The 21,530-nt window shown below is 39.1% G+C and overlaps 2 protein-coding genes across 2 annotated transcripts; one reads left to right on the forward strand and one right to left on the reverse strand.

Moving 5' to 3' along the window:
• The first annotated feature begins 701 nt into the window (after positions 1-701).
• On the forward strand, positions 702-3,582 carry LOC121139729 (acidic proline-rich protein PRP25-like). The gene is made up of 3 exons (XM_040743709.1): positions 702-827; positions 1,565-2,274; positions 3,484-3,582. Exons 1-2 carry the CDS (start codon positions 764-766, stop codon positions 2,254-2,256), a joined length of 756 nt encoding a protein of 251 aa, XP_040599643.1. The 5' UTR covers positions 702-763; the 3' UTR covers positions 2,257-2,274; positions 3,484-3,582.
• A 15,114-nt stretch (positions 3,583-18,696) lies between these two features.
• On the reverse strand, positions 18,697-21,482 carry LOC110340013 (gliadoralin-A-like). The gene is made up of 3 exons (XM_040743710.1): positions 21,327-21,482; positions 20,137-20,621; positions 18,697-18,796 (listed from the first exon to the last, which is right to left on the reverse strand). Exons 1-2 carry the CDS (start codon positions 21,391-21,393, stop codon positions 20,185-20,187), a joined length of 504 nt encoding a protein of 167 aa, XP_040599644.1. The 5' UTR covers positions 21,394-21,482; the 3' UTR covers positions 18,697-18,796; positions 20,137-20,184.
• Positions 21,483-21,530: the final 48 nt, after the last annotated feature.

The raw sequence follows: 21,530 nt of genomic DNA on the forward strand, positions 1-21,530 counted from the left end.
TCAACATGACAGCTTCAGGCCAATGAGTTATCTAATCCTAAGTACAAGGCGGTAAGCTGCATCAGAGCATCAAGAGCCAAAATTGCCCTCTGTCCTTGTTACCATACATGTGCATGTAAAGAAATGTGTGTGCACACGCATGCATGGACACACACACAGACACACACATATTCAAACACTCACACACCTTTATACAATGTTTTAGGTAAAGTAAAGGTCCAAGTATTTTTCAATTAGAAAATAATAAATTAGGAACGTTGGACAGTCTTTGTGGGCCTGATTCAGATTAGATTAAAGGAATTCTATCATATTCAAACAAAAATAACCTCTATATCGTGGAAAACACACGTAAATATCACATCCATAGTTGCAATATGATCCATGGTCTATGGGTGAAAATCAAAGATAAAAATATGAGACATTATCATGCTTACAAAATATCAGTGAATAGAAACATAAGCAAATATATAAACTGCCTAACAAATGCAATGAAATTCCTGTAATGGCAAAACTCTAAAATAGAGACTGACATCATAGTTATACTTCAACAACTCTTAGTCCATGTGACACTGCCAATGCCTCATGTTATGCTACCTGGCAGAAGTCCTGAAGAGGAGTCAAGGATGCAGTATATCCTACTTTGTCAAATATGAGGTCATCCAGGATGGGGATCAAAGACACCATTCTTGTGCTGTGTCTTATAAAGGCAGCTACCCCACTGCATGAAGCACAGACTTGGAGGAAACTTCAGAGCCTCTCCAAGATGCTGGTTGTTCTGTTCACAGCGGCCTTGCTGGCCCTGAGCTCTGTTCAACACTTCAGTGAAGGTAAGAAACATGGTTCTTTGTTCAGTGAATCTGCTTGTGGAAAAGAGATCACATGGCCCTCCTAGAAGATGCAGAGAGAGAATAGAATTAGCAGAATGGCAGGACTATAGAATCAGAACAAAGGTACTGCATTTGAATCCTCATTCCAAATTGAGGACTTGGATGCTGTTGCGTACAATAGAGTTGATTGAATGTTTGAACTAAATGATGGTAAGGAAGGGTGGGATTTGCAGATTCTCTTGCTTGTGTGTAAACAGGAAGGCTCACAGAAAGTAGTCTAGCAATGAAGATACTCTAATGCCTTAGTCAGTGGATAATAGTCATCTTGCTTCAGTGAATGTGGAACAGAAGAAAGAAAGGATGTAAGTCCATTTCTGGGTAGGATACTCAAATAATTAATTTTAAAATCCTATCCCTTTGCTTCTCTCTTGTCCATGGAGACAACAATGCCTATAAAACTGGTTGTCTGAGACCTCAAAGGGTAGTTGCAAGCATCAAAATACAATGTTTGCTACCATCAATATGTGAATTAAGAGAGAATTTCCATAAAAACTAGGTGGGAATGATTATGGGGGTGATTGGCAAACAAGTAAGAGGAACTATGTAATAGCCACTGACTTGTTAATAAAAGGTAAGAGGGCATTTGTTTCACCTGTAGACTTATCTCTTCTAGTGATGTATTCATAGCATATTGCAGACTGCCTACCAGAACCATAATCAAACACCATCTATTTCAGGATTCCCCCAAGGACACCCTCCCAACCAAGGTTTTGGTCCTAAACAAGGTCCTCCCCAGCAAGGCCCACCCCAGAAAGGCCCACCCCAGCAAGGTCCACCCCCACAGGGAGGCCCTCAGCAGAACCAAGGTCCTCAGCCTGGAAACCAGCAAGGCCCACCCCCACAAGGAGGCCCACAGCAGAACCAAGGTCCTCAGCCTGGAAAACAGCAAGGCCCACCCCCACAGGGAGGCCCACAGCAGAACCAAGGTCCTCAGCCTGGAAACCAGCAAGGTCCACCCCCACAAGGAGGCCCACAGCAGAACCAAGGCCCCCAGCCTGGAAACCAGCAAGGCCCACCCCCACAGGGAGGCCCTCAGCAGAACCAAGGTCCTCAGCCTGGAAACCAGCAAGGCCCACCCCCACAGGGAGGCCCACAGCAGAACCAAGGCCCTCAGCCTGGAAACCAGCAAGGCCCATCCCCACAAGGAGGCCCACAGCAGAACCAAGGTCCTCAGCCTGGAAACCAGCAAGGCCCACCCCCACAAGGAGGCCCACAGCAGAACCAAGGCCCCCAGCCTGGAAACCAGCAAGGCCCACCCCCACAGGGAGGACCACAGCAGAACCAAGGCCCTCAACCTGGAAACCAGCAAGGCCCACCCCAACTAGGAGGTAGACCACAGGGACCTCCCCAGGGCCAGCGTCCTCAGTAATGAACGATAGATCTCCAGGTAGGATTTGAATTTTCTCTTCATTAAATATCTTAATTCGTATACTTTTGCAAGTACAATCTATACTAATTCTACTGAAATACCTTTAAAATACATATTTTGTATTCTCTCTATTAGGATTTTTATGGTTGAATATTAAGATGACTTATATTTTGTATATTCCTAAAGTTATTATGATTGTGAGGACCAATGCCTATGTGTGATTGACAAAATGATTGCCTGTTGTTTGTGCAAGAAGAGCAGTGTTATATCTAATTCTGCTGTCTCATTTAACAAGTCATCAATTCCACCTATATTAGTTATACCTGATCATTCATTACATCTTTGGTAACTGGGACCTTTATGCATTGCTGTTAAATGTCATCTTCATTTGTAGAATGCATTCATATTCACATATGCCCAAAATAAAAAAAATAAACTAGAAATCCAGGCATCAAGGTAAATCTCCTAAGTATATGTTCTCATCCCTCTTTACCACCACCGCGTTGAAAGTCTACCATTAATTCTTTCAACATTCTATTAGAAATCAACATTCTATTAGAAATACTCACACACACACACACAAATATTTGCTAATCTGCACATTACACTTTGATTAATTAAATTTTTATTTTAAATCATTCACAATATTTCATAGATATAACATATTTGTATTTATATTTTTGGTGGTTTGGTTTTTTCAGTGATGATTCATTACATTCTGTGCCTCTGTTGTCATGGATCAGCTAATATCTTGCCAGTGAACTTTCAAGCTGATTTCTGTGTTTCACCAGTATAGGATATGTCTTAGTAACCAGCTTTCTAAATATGTCTTAAGACTTGCAAAGAGTTTCTGAGACAACATTCATATAGGCCAGGCTGGCTTCAAATTTTCTGTGTGTCCATTGTGCTCTTGAATCCCTGATTATCTTCCCTCTATTCCCCAAGTGCTGTGTTTATAGGCATATCTTATCATTACCAGTTTAACATGGAATGTTTTCATGCTAAAATGATATAACCAATAAAATATAGTTTCATTTTTCAGCCATGATTCAGAGTACATTATGTCCTAGGTGAGTAAAGAGAAACAGAATGGGAAGGGACAAAGATTATTGAAAGAGAAAAAACTCATGGACTTCTAACTACACCATTTGCAGATGCTAGAAAGAGATGAGTACTCCATCCTCGTATATGTTTCCTATAACTTCTATTTGTATTTGTTTCTTTCAGAAAAATGAGTAAGAAGATAATAACCTTGTTGGATTGTGCAACTGGAATAATGTTACCATAATTTGTCTACATAATAACAATTAAATTGCAAGCATATAATTTCTGATTCTTGTCTGTATTTATGGGTGTAAGTTACGCTGGAATTTTGACTACCTTAGACACAATTTACTAGCACCCAGGACCCTATATAATGGATGCTTCTACCTTCCTATCTTCCCATGTCCACAGCCCAGCTGTCAGGTGAAAAAAGATTCCACTTTATTCACAATGGACTATCTTCTAAGAAAAATATAGGCTTCAACTGGTATTCTTGTACTTTAGAAAAAGAGAAAATACAGAATAATTGTGAAGAAATTTTAGAAACAGAATTTTCTAAATTTTTCCAAAATAATTTCCAAAATTTTTCCAAAATAAGTGATTACATTTTCTTGGGTTATTAATGTGTTTTTCCACATTAGTTTGCTGCACTCTCTCCTCCTTCATGTTCAAAAATATTGTCTTCCAAAATATAGGTCAGTCTTAAAATCATCTGTTCAGGGTCCAAAGGTCCTAAGATAAGCAAAGGAACTAGGATATAAAGGCAAAAAGAATTTGCCATTATGTACTTGTCTACATCAGTTACTTTATTCTTTTACCATTCTCCACTTTATATACAGATACTGACACAATCAGCAATTCTCTGCCAATAGCAAGTATACTTCACATGCATTTCTCAGGGCCATGAAAACAGATAAGAGCTAACAAAGTACTTGCCTGTAACTTTTTTATTTTTATTTTATTATTTTAATTTAAATAGCTTGCTTCACATGTCAATCCCAGTTCCCTCTTCCTCCCCTCCTCTAGCATCCCCCACCATCTCCCCCCAGCCTCCCATCCTATCACCACTTCCTTCCACATAGGGGATATCTAGAGTCTGTCATTTCACTCAGAGCAGGATCCAGGCACTCCCCTAAGAGTCCAGGCTGAGAGAGCATCCCTCTTTGTGTTATGGACACATGAAGTCCATTTGTATGCCAGGGATAAACACTGATCTACTGCCAAGGGCCCCATAGGTTGCCCAGGCCTCCTCACTGACTCACATTCAGGGGGTCTGGATCAGTCCCATGCTGGCCTCCCAGCTGTCAGTCTGGGGTCCAAGAGCGCCCCCTGTTCAAATCAGCTGTCTCTGCTGGTTTTGCGAGCCCATTCTTTGCCAATTTGCTCATTGCTCCTCTCTCTGTGTCACTGGGTGCCACATGTCTCAGAGGAGGTGTGGCTATGAGACTCCCAAGCAGATACTGGGAGGATTATTAAGCAGGGAGCTTTAAATCAGTATAGAATTCTAAGAAGAGAAAAAAGGGGGTTTTGTGTGCAAACTTACATTGTTAAGTGTGGTTAGTTAAGCTAGAAGTTTGTAATCAGTAAATACAAAAAAAGGAACAGAAGCTGTAGCTCTGCTTTCTAAGCACTGGCTTTTGCCTTCTCAGCAGCAGGAAACATGGAAGCCAGCTGAAGCTGCTGAAGGAGAATGCATGGTATTTTATCCTCATTAGCATTTTTGTCAAATGGTAGATGGTTAAGGGGGACCTCTCAGCCCTAGAAATACCATCTAAGGTGGCTAGATCAAAGAGGGAAACTATGACTCTGTAGTGTAAAATCAAACCTGGTGCTTATAGCCTCAGACTAAACTTCAGGGTGCCTGTTCCTGAGAAGATATTTCTTTTTCCAGGCTAGTAAAGTGATCAAATGCCTTTTCAAGAATTCAAGGCACCCAGTACATAATCTATATATCAAAATTATACAACAAAATTAGTAGTCCTCTTCCTGAGTTGCCAAAGAATATGTGCTCAGTAGATGAAATATTTTCATGAGATAAACCAACAAGCATTGAGAAACAGCCAAAGCTGTTCTTAGGGAAGAAATGAAATGACTCATGAGAGAAATTACACAAGGAGCAACTGATTTCCTCAGCAAGTTACTACATGGTCTCTCCAGGTGGGGCTTCTTATCAGAAAACCACTAATCTGGTAGGTCTGCCTGTTGAACATTAGTTATCCTGCTGTATCTCTCATGGCCCTTGACAAAGAAATGTGTTAGATTTTAAATGATGAGAAAACTGTAAGCCCTGTGGAAATGATTTTGAGACTTAGGATTTTTTTTCTTGCTGTGGACTCTCAGTATAATTGCAAATATGTACATGGGATAATATAGTAATGTAGCAAACCAGGTTCTTAGGAATCACACAATTTTTGGAAAAGCTGCTACTGCCTTATGTTGCCCTGACTCACAGATTGTTAATATATGTACACACACACACACACACACACACACGTGTGTGATGATATATAGTTTATGATGTAATAAAGCTGGCCCAGTGATCAGATCACAAAGCTAGCCACAGTCATAGAGGCTGGGCAGTGGTGGCATACACCTTTAATCCAGGACTCAAGAGACATAGACAGAGGCAAGAGACTACATGAGAGTGAATCAGTCTAAAAGAGAAACAGAGCCCACACCTTTAGTCCCAGAACTAGAGTATAAGGAGCTCAGTGAAGTCTCAGGAGAAGTCTGAGGTTTGGTGAGGGAAGTACAGTCTGGAGATGCAATCTGAGGCTTGGTGGATCACCCCTTCTGTAGAGGTGCCAGCGATCAAGTAACTGGCTGCTTTGCTTTTCTGATCTTCAGCTTGACCCCAAATATCTGTCTCTTGGTTTTTATTATTCATGCTACATATTGTTGCCCAACATAAAGGTAGAAATCCATGAAAAAGCACTTTGCCTTTGGCTTTGAAGCCCCTGGTCCAGGCCAGAGCTCCATGTCAGACTCTCGCCAAGAGTTCCTGTCCAGCAGGCTAGGTTTTCTTTTGCCTTTTTTCCAAGCCTCTGAAGACCAGCAGACTTTGCCTTTAGGCTGTTCCCACCACATGAGATTTTTCCTAACAGTCCCATGTATGGTTTATTCAGACACAACTCTCTTCCTCCCTCACTCTCCATTCCTCTATCTCCCTCTCCCCCCCCCTCTCCTTCCACATGGGTTGTAGGTTTTTCCTACAGCCCCTCTCCTCAGGCTGTCACTCCTAGTGCACATGCTAATTCTTGCTTCAGAAGTCCTATGCCTCAGATGTCACTGACCTCACAGTTCACTGACACTGTCTGCACATTTGGTAAGACAATTGAGCATTCATAAAGGAGGGAATGAATTAAAAGAGAGTTTTCCCACATTAGAAATGGGAAACACAATTACAATGGAGAGAGGTAGTTCTCTGTACAATTATGCAAAGTATGATTTAAAAATGGAACAGGTAAATGAAATTGTCATTTTGATAATCTTTATTGTTGGATTGAAAGTTCTTGGTTTATCTCTAAAAAAGTTGGTTGATATGAGTGCCAAGTTGGGGGCCTTAGAAAAGCTTACCAAAGCAGATCATAGAGATATTCAAATCCAGTCAGAGGAATTCAGTGGAGAACCAAGTTCAGTAATGCATTATAAGGTTAAAGAGGACCAGTTTAAGATCTCAAGAAAAGCAACATTAATAAATCCAGGAACTTTGCAGGAATAACCAAATGAAAGAGACTCTGTAAGGGCTAGTTGGACTCCTGTGACAATGTTATATTTAGGCAAATTCAAGAAAGCAGGAGTCTCATATAGAATCCAGGACCCATTTGTGAAGCAGAAGTTGAACATGTGGTCAGTTTGCAATATAATTATTCCTACAAGCTGGATAGATGTGGTTAAAGTAGCTCTAGAGCTTACTTCACAGTTACAATGGACTACCTGGTTCATAGGAGAGGCTGAAAATATTGAACGAAGGGCTAAACTTCGAGATGTGGATATCTTCCAAGATCAACTTCTTGCAGAAGGAGACAATGCTACTTTAGAAAGGCAATGTAATGTCTATATGATGATCACCTCTTGGCTTTATGTCATGCAGCAGCTTTGAATGCTTGAGACAGAATTGGGGAAATAAGAAGAAAATTGGATCATTTACAAAAGTTATACAGGGCCCAAAAGAATCCTTAACAAATTTCTTTGAAAGACCGATTTCAGCAGTAAATAGAATGAAATTAGATTCAGAAGTTTAAAAAACATTAATTGAATCTCTGGTTTTTGAAATGCTAATTCTCAAAGCAAAAGGATAATTAGCCTTTAAAGGCAAGTTCAGTACCTTTGGAGGAATAGATTCAAGGTACAATTAATATTGATGTTCGTGACCATAATGGTGCATAGATAAGAGAGGTGATTTCAAGAGGTTTGGAGAAACATTGAAATGTCAAATGTTTTAATTGTGGCAGACAAGGTCACCTTAAAAGGGCATTTTTTAGAAACAATGTTTTTTCTAGGCATAATCCAATCAGAATGTTCCTCCCTTCTGGATTAAGCAGAAATGTGTGACAAAGGCAGGCATTGAACTGGAGACTGCACCAAAAGATATTCAAGGCAATTCTTTGCCTTTGGGAGATACTTTGAGGGGTCCCTCAAAGGCCCCTATGCCAAATATGGTTCAGTCATTTCCTGTTACCATAGAGGAAGCTGTTTCCCAGAGTAATTCAAGAACCAAGTGTCTACTGTAAGAAATCATACTGCTGTGGATGATAGAAGAGCTTTAGAAGAGAAAAAGAAATTTTAGGAAGTTGAAGACTATATAGTTATGTTTATAGTTTTTCTTGTTTACCAGACTCAGAAAAGCAATTCAATTAAGATGTCTAAAGTATAAAAGATTGAGAGACACTAAAAACCATTTTGATACTGAAAATTAGAATAGAAAGTGAATTAGGTACAACCTTTTGGACTCACCAAGATAGGATAGATAATGGAGTATTTTCACTGAATTTGTTAAATCCAAATGGATTAGATATTGTTGATGTATTTTGTCTGTAAATAGTTATAACCTTCTTTTTTGTATTAGACAAAAAAATGGGAATTGGGATGATACATTATTCATGATCTAAAAAAGCTTGTTTGAAGATCAGAATGCAAAGTTAGCCACAGCCATAGAACCTGGAAGTAGTGATACATGTCTTTAATCCCAGGAGTAAGGAGACAGAGGCAGGTAGTTCTCTATGACAGTGAATCAGACTAGAAGAGACACAGAGCTCTTGCATTTAATCCTAGCACTAGAGAGGTAAGTGAAGAGTTCAATGCAGTCTCAGGAGTCTCTGAGGTTTGGTGAGGATCAGTGAAGTCTGGATATGTAATCTGAGGTTTGGTAGATTGTCCCTTCAGTCTGAGTATTAGTAGAGGTGAGAGCTCTCAAGTGGCTGGCTGATTTGATTTTCTGATCTTCAGCTTGAGCCCTAGTATCTGTCTCTGGGTTTCTATTATTACACACACACACACACACACACACACACACACACACACACACATATAGAGGGGGGGGGAGAAATTCCTGTGATATTCCAAGATCATTAGGGTATTTCTGAATACTATCTCCATTACAATAGCAATTAGAACTTCATTTTAAGAAAATGTTAAAGTTGTCAGAATTTTAAAACATGTGAAGTTATGGTTTTCAATATGGTTAGTACACTTGCTGCTCTTGCAAAGGATACAGATTTGGTTCCTTGCACCCAAATAGCCATTCACAGCAGCCTGTAACTCCAGTTCCAGGTAATATTTTGCCTTCTTCTGGCTTCTGCAGGCACTGAATACATGTGGCACTCAAATATGTTCACACAAACACTTCTATGAATAAAATAACTCAGATATTTAAAAAACACATGAGTTACAAAAATCATACCTCACGAAGCAATACTCAAATTATAAAATATTAAGGGCAAATCCATGAAATTATAAACTTTTGAAATCTCCAGTGATGGCACTTTTGAGAGGTTTTACTTACATACTTCAGGATTTAATTTAGGAAAACACAAGGCATAAGACACTGTGTATATGAAATACTTTATATAGCATCTTAGTTTCCAGATTTTTAGCCAATATCTTCTTGGTTACAAGTTTTCTGATGTTAAGAATCATCATTTTAACTTATGAATATCTATGAAAATCTTATCAGAAATGTACTTTATCTAACACAATCCCTCCTTTTTTCTCATCGTATTAGCATCCTCTTATACTCTCATTCCTCCTGAGGTGGAGATAAACAGATGACCATTAAAAGCCAATGTGCCTCTCTATAAAGACACTGTCTTCAAAAATGAACAAAGAAAAAAAACCCTCCTTTATAAATGTGTCTGATATTCTTATATCCAGGAACTCAGAGAATTGACTCTATTCCATTTTGACTTAAGGTCAGAGATTTTTTAACTACCTGTGCTTTCCCAAGGTAAATCAAGGAAGTCTGGCCTAAGATGTGACTGCAACTGGATTCTTGGACTAAGGTGTGATCACTGCATGTCCTGCCTAAACAACAGAATATTGAACTCAGAATACAGTTACTTGATGTTTCAGGTGTTGAAGAGGTAATTACTTTGTTTGTTCCTTGTATCATTGGAAAGGAAGTCTCTTCTGCCTTCTCCCCCTTTGGATGGGGGCCCAAAAATCTTTGAACAATGAACTTGGGTGGATTCAGAGTTCATTGGAATCCCTCCCAACTCCCCGACTGTATCCCTTGATTATTGTCTGTTGCTTTTCTCAGTTTGCACTCCCTTCTCTGGTTCAAACCACGCTAGCTGGCAGGCCCAGACAGATGGCACTGGATGTTTAGGCCTGAGAACAGGGGAAGCAAGTGTTGTGAACACTGTGAGAAGAAAAAAGATACGAAGTGAGAGCTAGGATAAAAGTAAAGCTACTGTGTAATGAGTTCAATTCAGGAGTAAGAGTGTTGATAAAATTGTGAACCTGGGACAGAATGATAGTAGTCAATTCATTGTAAATTTACTTAGAGATATTTTAAGAACCAAGAGAGTAGAAGTATAGCAACAACAAATACAGAAATTTTTAGTTTGTAAAGAGGTATGCTCTTAGTTACCAAAGTTTGGGACCTGGGATCCTGATGCATGGGCAAGATCTAGAGTAAAAAGCCAATATCATGATGAATATGGGCCTAGAACATCTTGATGAATGCCCTTGGCTTACGGGTACTCATGCAAGAGAGCTTATTTTGCTCTGATTGGCCGGAGGCATTTCCCTCCGATACAGTTAAAAGTGAGAAGATACCCTCCCTGACACCAGAGGAGCTGCTAGATGAGGAAGCATTTATGAGACTGCTTGACTACAGTTAGTGGGAGTATGATGACCTAGAGGAAGAAGCCACTAGTTACCACAATAAGGAGTGGTCAACTTCCTCACTTCTGACCAGTCACTGGATAAACAATTCTAATGACTGGATCAGAAGAAGGAACCAGGCAGGGTTCTGTAAATGTAGTCAGGAGCCTGTGTCTACAGAGCTCATATGTAGGGAGGAGAGATATTACCTACCCATAAGGCTGACCATTTCTTTTTGTTCATGGTAATGAGTACATAGAACATACAGGGGATAAAAGAGTTCGGGGGAAGGAGACACTCTCTCTTTGGGTTTCGGTTGTGTCCCAGAGAGCAGCGTGCAAACCTTTGGTTCTCAACTTTCTTGGCTTCTCACGTAAGTGATTTCTCCCTCAATAAAACATCACAGGACATCCCTATTTTGTGTAGTTTAATATTTCCGCATTATCTTTTGTCAGGAAGTGTATTTACCCATCCTCTCCACCCTCTGTTTCCCTCCCCAGCCAGGTGCCAGTTGCCAGTCTATGTCCCTGACTTATGGCCCAGTGCATCTCTGCACCCCCAGAGGCCTTCCAATGTCAACGGGGTTTCCCAACTTAGCTCTGTTCTCCTACTCGGAGCGATTTTCTTCTGCCAAACAGTGTTCCATCTCCTTTGTTCTCCAGCCCACAGAACCATGCGTTCTGTTGAGAAGCTGCGTTCTACCTTAACGGTGGTCTGCCAAACCTGGCCCCTTCCTCCCTGCAGGTTTCTGCAGTCTGGGCGGGGCTCTTTTCCCTTCCTTTTAGCAAAATCCTGCTCTCCAAATTTCTGTAAAAGCTACTTACGATTTTTCAGATTCTACTGGGAAAATGCAGAGTACCAGCAGCAGAGCTGTGTATGGTAAAACACTTTCACCACCTGCTGGCCACGAATAGTTACTGCAAGTAAAAATCCTTTCCTCAACCGGAGATAATTGGAGGTAAGTTTTGCACTCTGGTACTTTATTCTGGTGATAATATTACCTACTCTACACCATGGCAGATAATCTTATGATGCAGAACATTAGGGATCTCATTGCTTATTGCATGAATGACATCCTGGAAAAGGATTATAACATGTCCTAAATATATTTATGTCTAATGCTAAGGATTAGCTTCACAATCCACATAGTATCCTGGAAGAGAGGACTTGATAATAGGGATGAATTCAGGGAAATTGTGCAAACTATTGAGAAATCAGAGACAAAAATTAAAAATTGTGGGGTCAACAAGGAAATGTCTAACAAATTAGATAACTTAGAACTTAAAACTACTGCCCTAATGGCCAAAAAGGATCCATTCAGGATGACATTATCAGGCAGAAATAACTTGTTCCATGTCTTATGATGTGATTAATACAACTCAAAGTCTGTAACATCAGATTGATGAGTTTACTGAAACAATTCATTCATATCTGAGAATAATGTCCAGCTATCAGATAGAACACTGTTCTTAGATGGCAACTTACATGCCATTCAAATAATATCTAAGGATGAATATAAAAAATGCTTAGAATACTGTTTAAATTATGAAGTCAGACTCTATGAAGTCCTTTGAAAATTTTTTGATTCAGGAAGGACAAGCATTCAGAAAGGCAATGGTCAATAGCCTTATATGATCTCCAGTCTGATACATCAGAATCAGAAGTAGTAGCAACAGGTCATTACAGAGGTTTACCTTCCCCTCTCAGATGCTGGGAAGACCTCCCTAAGTTTGTTATGCCATCTCCCATGGTCTTTCCAGTATCTATGACTAAAAAAACAGCAACAAAGAAGCAGCCAAATGGTTTCATTGCATACCAATGGGAACCAATACAGATGAAGGACATAAGGTAATCAAACAAGCCATTGTTTCTTATTGTATTCACTCCCCTTATGTCGGAGACCTTCTGAACTCTTGGGCAAGCATGAATATAGGGACCATTAAGGACTGGAGTCAATTGATTTCAGAGGTTCTAGAGAATTCCTCTCAAATACAATGGAGAGCTTTATGGGGGGAAGAAGAAAAGGCCCTAGAGCTTCAAGGCCTAAAGAAAGGTTATCAAGTTTCCCAAGGTAAGATTCTTGATGAGGGTGCTTATGCTTATCCCCAGGTTCAGGCTGCGTATGATGAATACATCTTGTCTTTATGCCATACAGCAGCTCTGAATGCTTTGAATAAGTTTCATGGAGCAGGATATAAAATAGAACCCCATACCAAGGTGGTACAGGGTCCAAGAGAAAAGTTCACTTAATTTTTGGAAAGACTGTCCAGAGTGGTATAATTACAGGTAACTGACTCGGATTCTAGCCTATGAAAATGCAAATCCACAATGCAAACAAGTACTTTGGCCATTAAAAATCAGATCAGAACCATAGGATGAATGTGTCTTGTATACAGCAAATATTGTATATAAAGACCAAGATACAGAATCTTGGGTAGGAGAGGCAATTTCTATAGGTTTGAAGAGGCATCAAGATGCCAAACACCTTAACCATGAGAAAATAGAAACTTGGGTAGGAGAAGCAATCTCCAGAGGTTTAAAAAGACATCAAAATACAAGATGCTTAAACTGTGGTAGAATAGGGCATATAAGAAGAAATTGTACACAAAGTATTCCTAGAAATAATGCTCCTCCTAGGAATGATTAAAACATAAGTCCTCAGTCTTCTGGATTATGTAGGAAATGTGGCAAATGCCAATACTGGCCCAAGGAATTTATGTCAACCATAGACAAAACAGGTAAGTTTTTACAGTCGAGAAACTCTTTTAGTCCAAATTCACTTAAACGAAAGCTTGCTTTGGCATAGGATTGGGCTCACCTCCTCTAAATTCAAGCATGTTGTTAAAATAAAATTCAGAGTTTCTGTATTATATCAAGGAGCCAATTGATGTAAGACAGAAGAAAACAGAATATAGGGACTCTCATCTGTTTATACTCGGTTCTTCTCTGAAAGTCCGATTTCTCTCATATTTACCATCTTCCTTATTGTTGTCTTTCCCCATATGCATGCATATAAAAGCTTAAATTTCCTTGTTGGCATTAATGTTTGAGTTTTCCACAGAAAACAAAGAATTTCCTAACAGCAGTCTTCAAACACTCTGGAAAGAAAGAGGGGCCCCATTGCATCAACTCCACTTGATCTGACTTGATGCACCTGAACTGACCATTACCACCTTGAAACCAGTTTGTGACTGCATCACTCTACACAATTACAGACTAATTAACTGATATGGTGCACAGTCTACACTCTGGCCAGAGCCTCAGACAAAAGCTTCAATCAAGATTAGAACTTCAATCAAGAACTTCAATCAAGCATCCCCAATAAACCAGAGACTGAGTACACATGTTGTAGCTAGTCCACTTGAGATTTTCACTACACTAAGATTTTCTTCCTACAGGATCCCATGAGGGTATAGTCATCCCATTTCAGCAGGAAGTAATTCTGAGAATACTATGCCCCTTTCCCTACTGTTGATATTACAGGATAATTTATACCTGTTAGACTTAGTTTTCAATTATTTAGGGTTGGGATTGGAAGGGGGTGTTCAGACTTGGGCATCTCTTTCATATAAGTTTAGGGTTTAGGTGGGATAGATATGCTTAGGATAGCACATATGTATATTATAATTTGTTTATCATATTCTATTATATACTTTATACATGTTTGAGACAATTCAGTTTCACTTTAAGTCTAAATGTTTGCTTTCAACTAAAAGGGGAATGGTAGGTAAAGATCTTACTTACCCATAGCACTGACCTTACCCATTTGGTCATGGTCAGAAGTGCATTGAATGTATGGGGGACAAAAGAGCCGGGGGGAGGAGACACTTTCTTGGTTTCTCACATAAGTGGTTTCTCCCTCAATAAAATATAGGACATCCCTATTTTGGGTAGCTTAATATCTCTTCATTACTCATAAATACAAATTTACTAATATTTTTCTAATGGGACATGGTATAATATTGCCTTCTAAGTACTTTGCACCCACAGATTAGAGCTTCTGTCTTTCTTCATCAGAGACACTTCTTTTTGGGTTGCATGACAATTAATAGGAAGATTCACAACAAATCAAAGTGTTGAATATAAATGTCTATGGAGTCTTTATCTCTAAGAAAGACATCTGAATTACTAACTCCAAGGCTCTGGAAGCATCATGGAAGCAAAGATAGAAAGAATTTAAGAAGCACAGATTGTGGGGAATGCTAAGAACCAATATCTTGCCGTTCATGGTGGTTCATACACGCCTGTAATCCCAGCACTCTGGAGGCAGACATAGGAGGATCTCTGAGTTTGAGTCCAACCAAGTTTACATAGAGAACTCCAGAACAGTCAGGACTGTATAAGGAAACCTTGTCTTTAAAAACAACAGCAAGTCTCCAAAAAGAACTGATGTCTCCTGCATATAACACTGTCATTGCCCCCGTGAACTCACTGTTCCTGTAGTTACTCACCCTCATCAAAGAAGATTCCTTTTGTAGCAGATGAAGTCTATTACAGAGTTCCAAAATTGCCAGAATGTAATGACTAAGTGGCAAAATGGTGCCCAGCCTCAATTGGTATATACACAGCACAACTCCTGCAAGCAAGGTTCAGGAAATAGTGTAGAAGATCGGATGGGAAGAAGGTGAAAGTGAGAAGACCTAGAGGCCACTATGAGATTCTATCTTGTAGACATGACAGGTAAGCTGCACCAATAAAATATCAACAAAATTATTAGCTCAACAATATCTACATGGTAAAAATAATGCTCTGTGTGCCAGTATGAGCTGTGGAGGACTTTACAAGCTCCTATCTGTCAGAACATGGTCTAAGAATGAAACACTGTGAGAATTCTGAGTGCTAACGAGAAAACTCCAAGAAAGTGACAACAGTTTTAGGACTAAAGATTCTTCAAAAACACAGAATTGTTCTTGGAATTTTCTTTTGTGTACCTTCCATGTATAGTGACTAGGAGTGAGTTTACTTTAGATTACCTGTTATAACTAGTTATTGTTGTTTATTTACATGCCTGTATGCAGTGGTTCTCAAGCTTCCTAATTCTGTGACCATTTGATACAATTCCTCATGATTGTATCCTCATGAGTGTATTCCTCATGTGGAAATCACTAACCATAAAATTATTTTGATGCTACTTCATAGTTATAATTTTACCTCTGTTATTAATCATAAATATCTGATATTTAGGATATCTGATATATATCCCAAAGAGGTTAAAACTCACAGATTGAGAATCACTGCTCTATAGAAGACAAGTTTTACTATGTATGGCTTATCCTTGTGACTGAACATTTTACTCATGTGATGCTTTTTAACTCTCAGAGTATAAATTATCTAATGTTCTGAATAAAGTTGGCTACTGCATGAAATTTTTGTCCTCTTCATTTTTAAGCTCCATTCTCCCATGTCAAAAAAACTTTAGGATGGTAAATACTACCAATAATTAAAGAGCTATAGGTCATCAGCTGCTGAAGAGAATGAGAAAGACAGACAGACAGACAGACAGACAGACAGAGAATAAATCAGTTTTCTCCAGGGATGAACTTCTTGATAAGTTACCAAAATCTGTCTTTAAAAATATAAATATATGATCAACACTAATTAGAGTAAGTAATTTGTATATGTGTAGGCATATATGTAATAATATAAATACAGAAGAGGTCATGAATTTGAAAGGAGTTCCAAGAGACACAGGAGGAGTTAGAAAGGTGATAAGGCGTGGGAATGATATAATACATTCTACTCAAGTATAAAATGAACTCCTGGAACCCAGTGACAGAGATGGAGTAATGACGAGCAAAGGGGTCAAGACCGTGCTGGTCAAACCAACAAAGACAGCTGACTGGACAAGGGGGAGCTCTTGAACCCCAGACTGATGGCTGAAAGGCCAACAGGGGACTGATCCAGACTCCATGAATGTAGTGTCAGTGAGGAGGCCTCAGAAATCTCTGGAGCCTTGGGTAGTAGATCAGTGTTTACCATGGCATATGAATGAGCTTTGGGAGCCCATTCCACATAGAGGGATGCCCTCTCAGCCTGGACACAGGGGGAAGCGCCTAGGTCCTGCCCTGGGTGAAATGATAGACTCTGGAGATCCCCGCAAGGAGGGCCTCATCCTCCCTTGGGAATGATATGGGGATTGGGTGAGGAGCTTGGAGCTTGGGGAGGGGGCTGGTGGAGAGACAAGGGAGGAGCGGTGGGAGAGGAAGCTGGGATCAACATGTAAAGCATTCATGTTTCTAATTTAAGTAAAAACATATATTGAGGAAAAACTTCTCAAAAATGTTAAAAGAAAATATCAAAATATAATTACATTTAATTTGACATCCAAAACCAAAATAAATAGAGGATTGTGTTTGCCTGTTGGGATATATTTGATTAAACTCTACCATGCATTATAATTTATGTAATTGTAATCATGATATATGACCCAGAGAACAAAGCTACTGTATTTCATATTCTTATGATTCATGTTGTCCTTGAATAAGAAAACCTTATCTTATTAGTATAACACCTGTCTTTTTTGCATGTCTATTACTTCATGCATTTGCTTATAATATTTGGTAGTTTCATAGTGAGCTGTGATTTTATTAAGTTATGTGTTTTTACCCTTTCATAGTTAACAATAAACTACTGTACAGCAAATATCAAATTAATAACTTTTTGCTCAAAATAATATTGGGACCTTCCATAATGTGCTTGAACTATCACAATTTTTTTCTCTTTTTGAAATGATCAATAATAGGCTGATTAAGATTATTTGTACTGTATATTTTACAAGAAAAAAGTAAAACTTAACTCTTTCCCAGCAATGTAGAAATGTGAATAAATAACATATTGAATGTGAATGATTTCTGATAGGTTAATGTGTTTGAAAACTTGCTCCATAGCAGGTGGCCCTGTTGTAGTTGCAGACCTTCAAGCAGGTGGGACCTCACAGGAATAAGTGATTTGATGGGGACAGGCTTTCTGGGGACAGCCTGCCCTTGCTCCTGCTTTAGCTCCTTCAGCTCCTGTGTCTGGATGAGGTGATAATCCCTCCCAAACTCCTTTTGTCACAACAAGCCCTTTCTTTCACCATGTCTTCCCCAACATGTTCAACTGTGTCCTTCAAATATCAACTTGAGAATTGGGAGGGGCATGTGAGGGCCTCAAGGAATGTTACCTGGGAGGGGTTGGAAGGAGGAAAGAAAACAAGGAAAGTGATGTAATTATATTTCACTTACAAAACAGATACTTCTCTCTCACAAATGCCTCTTCTCAGTTATTTGACCTCTGCAAGTATAAAAGCAACTAACACACATGTGTCCCAGAAGCTATGTAAAGTTTCTAATTAGCTAATATAACATGGTATATCATTAACACTTATAATTACAACTATGGCTTTAGCATGTTGGGAGTCTAGCACTAGTCATAAAAATAGTAGACAAGCATGATTGTGCAGTCTTTTAATCCCAACACTTAGGAGGCAGGTGGATCTCCATGAGTTCAATGCCAGTCTGACCAACACAGCAAGTTCCAGGACAGCCAGGAATGCATGAAGATACCATGTCTCAAAAAACAAAACAAACAAGAAAAAATAAAAATAAAAAATAAAGTGGACCTTAAAATAATTTCTGTGGGATATATTTCTTAAAAAATGCTGTTTTGTCTATTTTATGAAATCTACCTGGTTATTAAAAGCAGTTGTTACATAATGAAGACAATTTTATAAGCATAAATAAATGGAATAGAACTATACTGAAACTAAGACCCCCCAAGCATCAAACTTATTAACACCCTGAGAAAATGAAATAAATTATTTTGAGAATATTAAAATTTTCTGTCTCTAAAATGTCATCTATTTATTCTATATATTTTACTTTTTTAAAAAATAAATATCAGTTGAAAATTCACTAAAAATTAATTTTTTCTTTTGGCTTAAGATTCAATTGCATATTTTTTCATCCAGCAGCTGGTTACTAGATAAAGGAGGGGAAATGGAAGTATCTATAAGATAGACTCCTATGTGTTCTTAAACTGAGTTTAAGGCCTTTAATTCACCACACCCAAAGAGAGAGGCAGCACTCAGAATTTGCATGCTCATTATTTTATTGGTAGAGTGAAGATAAAGATATAATTACATTGTTCTTACATGATAATCTTCTTAGCTCATGATGCTTTCATTCACTTTCTGAAACAGAGAAAAAAGGTTATAAGGAAAGTGTGACAAACAAGTTTCTGATCTTTTGTTGTTGAACGTGGTAGGTGAAGCCCGTCTCTTTCTCTTTCTCTACTGTTTCTGTCTCTGTGTCTTTGCCTTCTGGTTTATTTATGTTTGATTTGACTTTGGGCTGTTACATCACATGATTTGGCCTCAGCTGTTACATATGAGTTGAAGAAAGAGTAATTTTCAGTGGAATATCTTTTGATTGTGATTGAAAGTATCCTAGGATGAGTTTATAAAGCTCTTCTGAGAAATATATCCTTTAATAGGAAAACACTGAAAATGTCTAAAATGTCTGGTCACGAAGTAAGAAACAACATGGCAGTGCCACACCATGAAACACCTTACAACCTCAAAAAACAAAGTGAAAACTGAAAGGAACAATGTTGAAAATAAGAGCAAACAACACAGAAAACATGTATATATATATATATATATACATACATATTCATATACATGTGTATATATGTATATATACATATGATCGAACTGATGTGTAAATTGCTGAAGAATTAAATTTTTCATGCATCTATAACATGCAAATCTCAAAATAATATATGATTAATGAAAGGTGATTATCCATGCTTGTGTATAATCAAACATTTTAAAAAGTTTTCTAATTGAATTAATGGCAGTAGCTGTTGTGAAAAAGAAGCAGCAAAGTACAACATGCTTTAAGATTTATATTTAAATATTGTGTATGGAGTTCAGAGGACTGACACTCAAGGTTGTTCTCTGAATTCCACATGCAAACCATGAAGCATGCACACTCATACACTATACTCAAACATGCACTCACCTATAGGCACATCAAGCATACATACACAGAAACCTGGCTAAGGTTTATTAACTGAGTTTTGCCATGAGACAGTCCTAAGCACAGAGTGATGACAGAAATGTAAGATGAACTGCTGTTGATTCTCAGAATCAAGGCAGAGGTAAAGAGAGAACACTGCTCTTTACCTCAGAGAGAACATTGCTCTTTACCTTAGAGAGAACATTGCTCTTTACCTCAGAGATAACATTGCTCTTTTTGTACAAAGCAATACATAGTAAGATGGATAGCCATGGTCCAAAATGAAGTTTGGGCACAATGCTTCTTAAATTAAGCATTACCTTGTAGAGGTTTTATAGAACATATTCTCTCTTACCACAGGATATCTGAATATTAATAAATGAAATGAAATCCAATCCCTCTGTATACATTCAAAACATGTTTAAAGTTTAAGAAAAGATAAATTCATTTTTTCTAAAAATACCGAAGTTTATGAGTGTCATGGGAACACACATAAGAAAAGAACTGATACCTGACAATGCTTTCTTGATTACAGATGAAACCGGCCTTGGGAATATCTCTAAGCCCTTTGTGCCTGCCGAGGGAACCTGTTTCGTTGTGGCTCTTGTCTCTGCTGCTGCACAGGCAATTGTCCCTGCTGCTGCACAGGCAATTGTTCCTGCTGCTGCACAGGCAATTGTTCCTGCTGCTGCACAGGCAATTGTTCCTGCTGCTGCACAGGCAATTGTTCCTGCTGCTGCACAGGCAACTGTCCCTGCTGCTGCACAGGCAACTGAGGCTGTTGTGACTGCTGTGGTGGCGTCTGAGGCGGTTTTGGCCTCTGAGCTGGCCGCTGAAGCTGAAGCTGTTGTGATGGCTGTGGTGGCCGCCGAATCTTTGTTTGTTGGTATTCCCCTGTGTTTTGAGGGTCAGGGGTTTGACTATCAGCAGATACTCCTTGGGAGTTTCCTGGAGAGGGTTGTCTCTCTCTGGTGAAGCGGTTGGAAACAACAAAGTCTGTGTGGGTACACAGTAAGAACAGATGAGCTGAGTGACGAGAGGCTGGCAGTTTTATCTCAAAGACTATCACACTATCCTTTTCTCTAAAGTGTCACTCAATTTCTAACCTCCTGCTTCACAACCGTGTGGTCCAGAAGACTGCCTTTAAACCTGAATAACAATGGTATAGGCCATCTTCTTTTGCCATATGCTGTGAGGCTTTGAGGATTTGGAGGAGAAAATTTCTACAGGATGTCACCACTAACAAGGAAGCCATCAAGACTTTGGAAGTTAAAATTAGTGGTTTAACCATTTCCCAGAAATGGTCCTCATGTGTGTTTCTTTCCTTCATTTGTCCTGTATCCACTAAGTATATAACAAGGCATCACTCACATACTGTCTCCTGTCATGTCATAGCTTTGTCACAAAATTTTTCCAAACTCCAATACACCTTTAGCAGCCCAGAGGGTTGTGTCTATAAGAGTAAATCTCAACTTTTAATTCTGCGTGTTGAAATGTTACTTTCAATTGTATGTTTAAAATAAATTAAAAGAAACATGCAGCTTCTTGGGATGTAATCAGGACTCAAGTGGTCTTTACAGTGACCTAAAAACCCCACAGTCATGCTTTGTTTTATTTTTTATTTCTCTTGCCTCCCTCCTGTTTGTGTGGTCTCCTATACCTCCAACCAGAATCATGGGCCTTATGCCCATATTCTCCTACCTTCACTTGGGCGTTGAGCTGAGGTCAGGGCCAGCAAGGCCATTGCGAGCAGGACCACCAGCATCATGGCGGAGGCTCTGGAGTTGCTCCCAAGTCAGTGCTGGGGGATGCCAGATAACTGGCTCTATAAGGAACGGTGGAACAATGATATCTTTGATCCCCAACTAGGAGATCCTGTTCCTCATCAAAAGGATGCATTGTGTC

This window comes from Mesocricetus auratus, unplaced genomic scaffold (assembly GCF_017639785.1).
Source record: "Mesocricetus auratus isolate SY011 unplaced genomic scaffold, BCM_Maur_2.0 Super-Scaffold_100001, whole genome shotgun sequence".
NCBI lineage: Eukaryota > Metazoa > Chordata > Mammalia > Rodentia > Cricetidae > Mesocricetus > Mesocricetus auratus.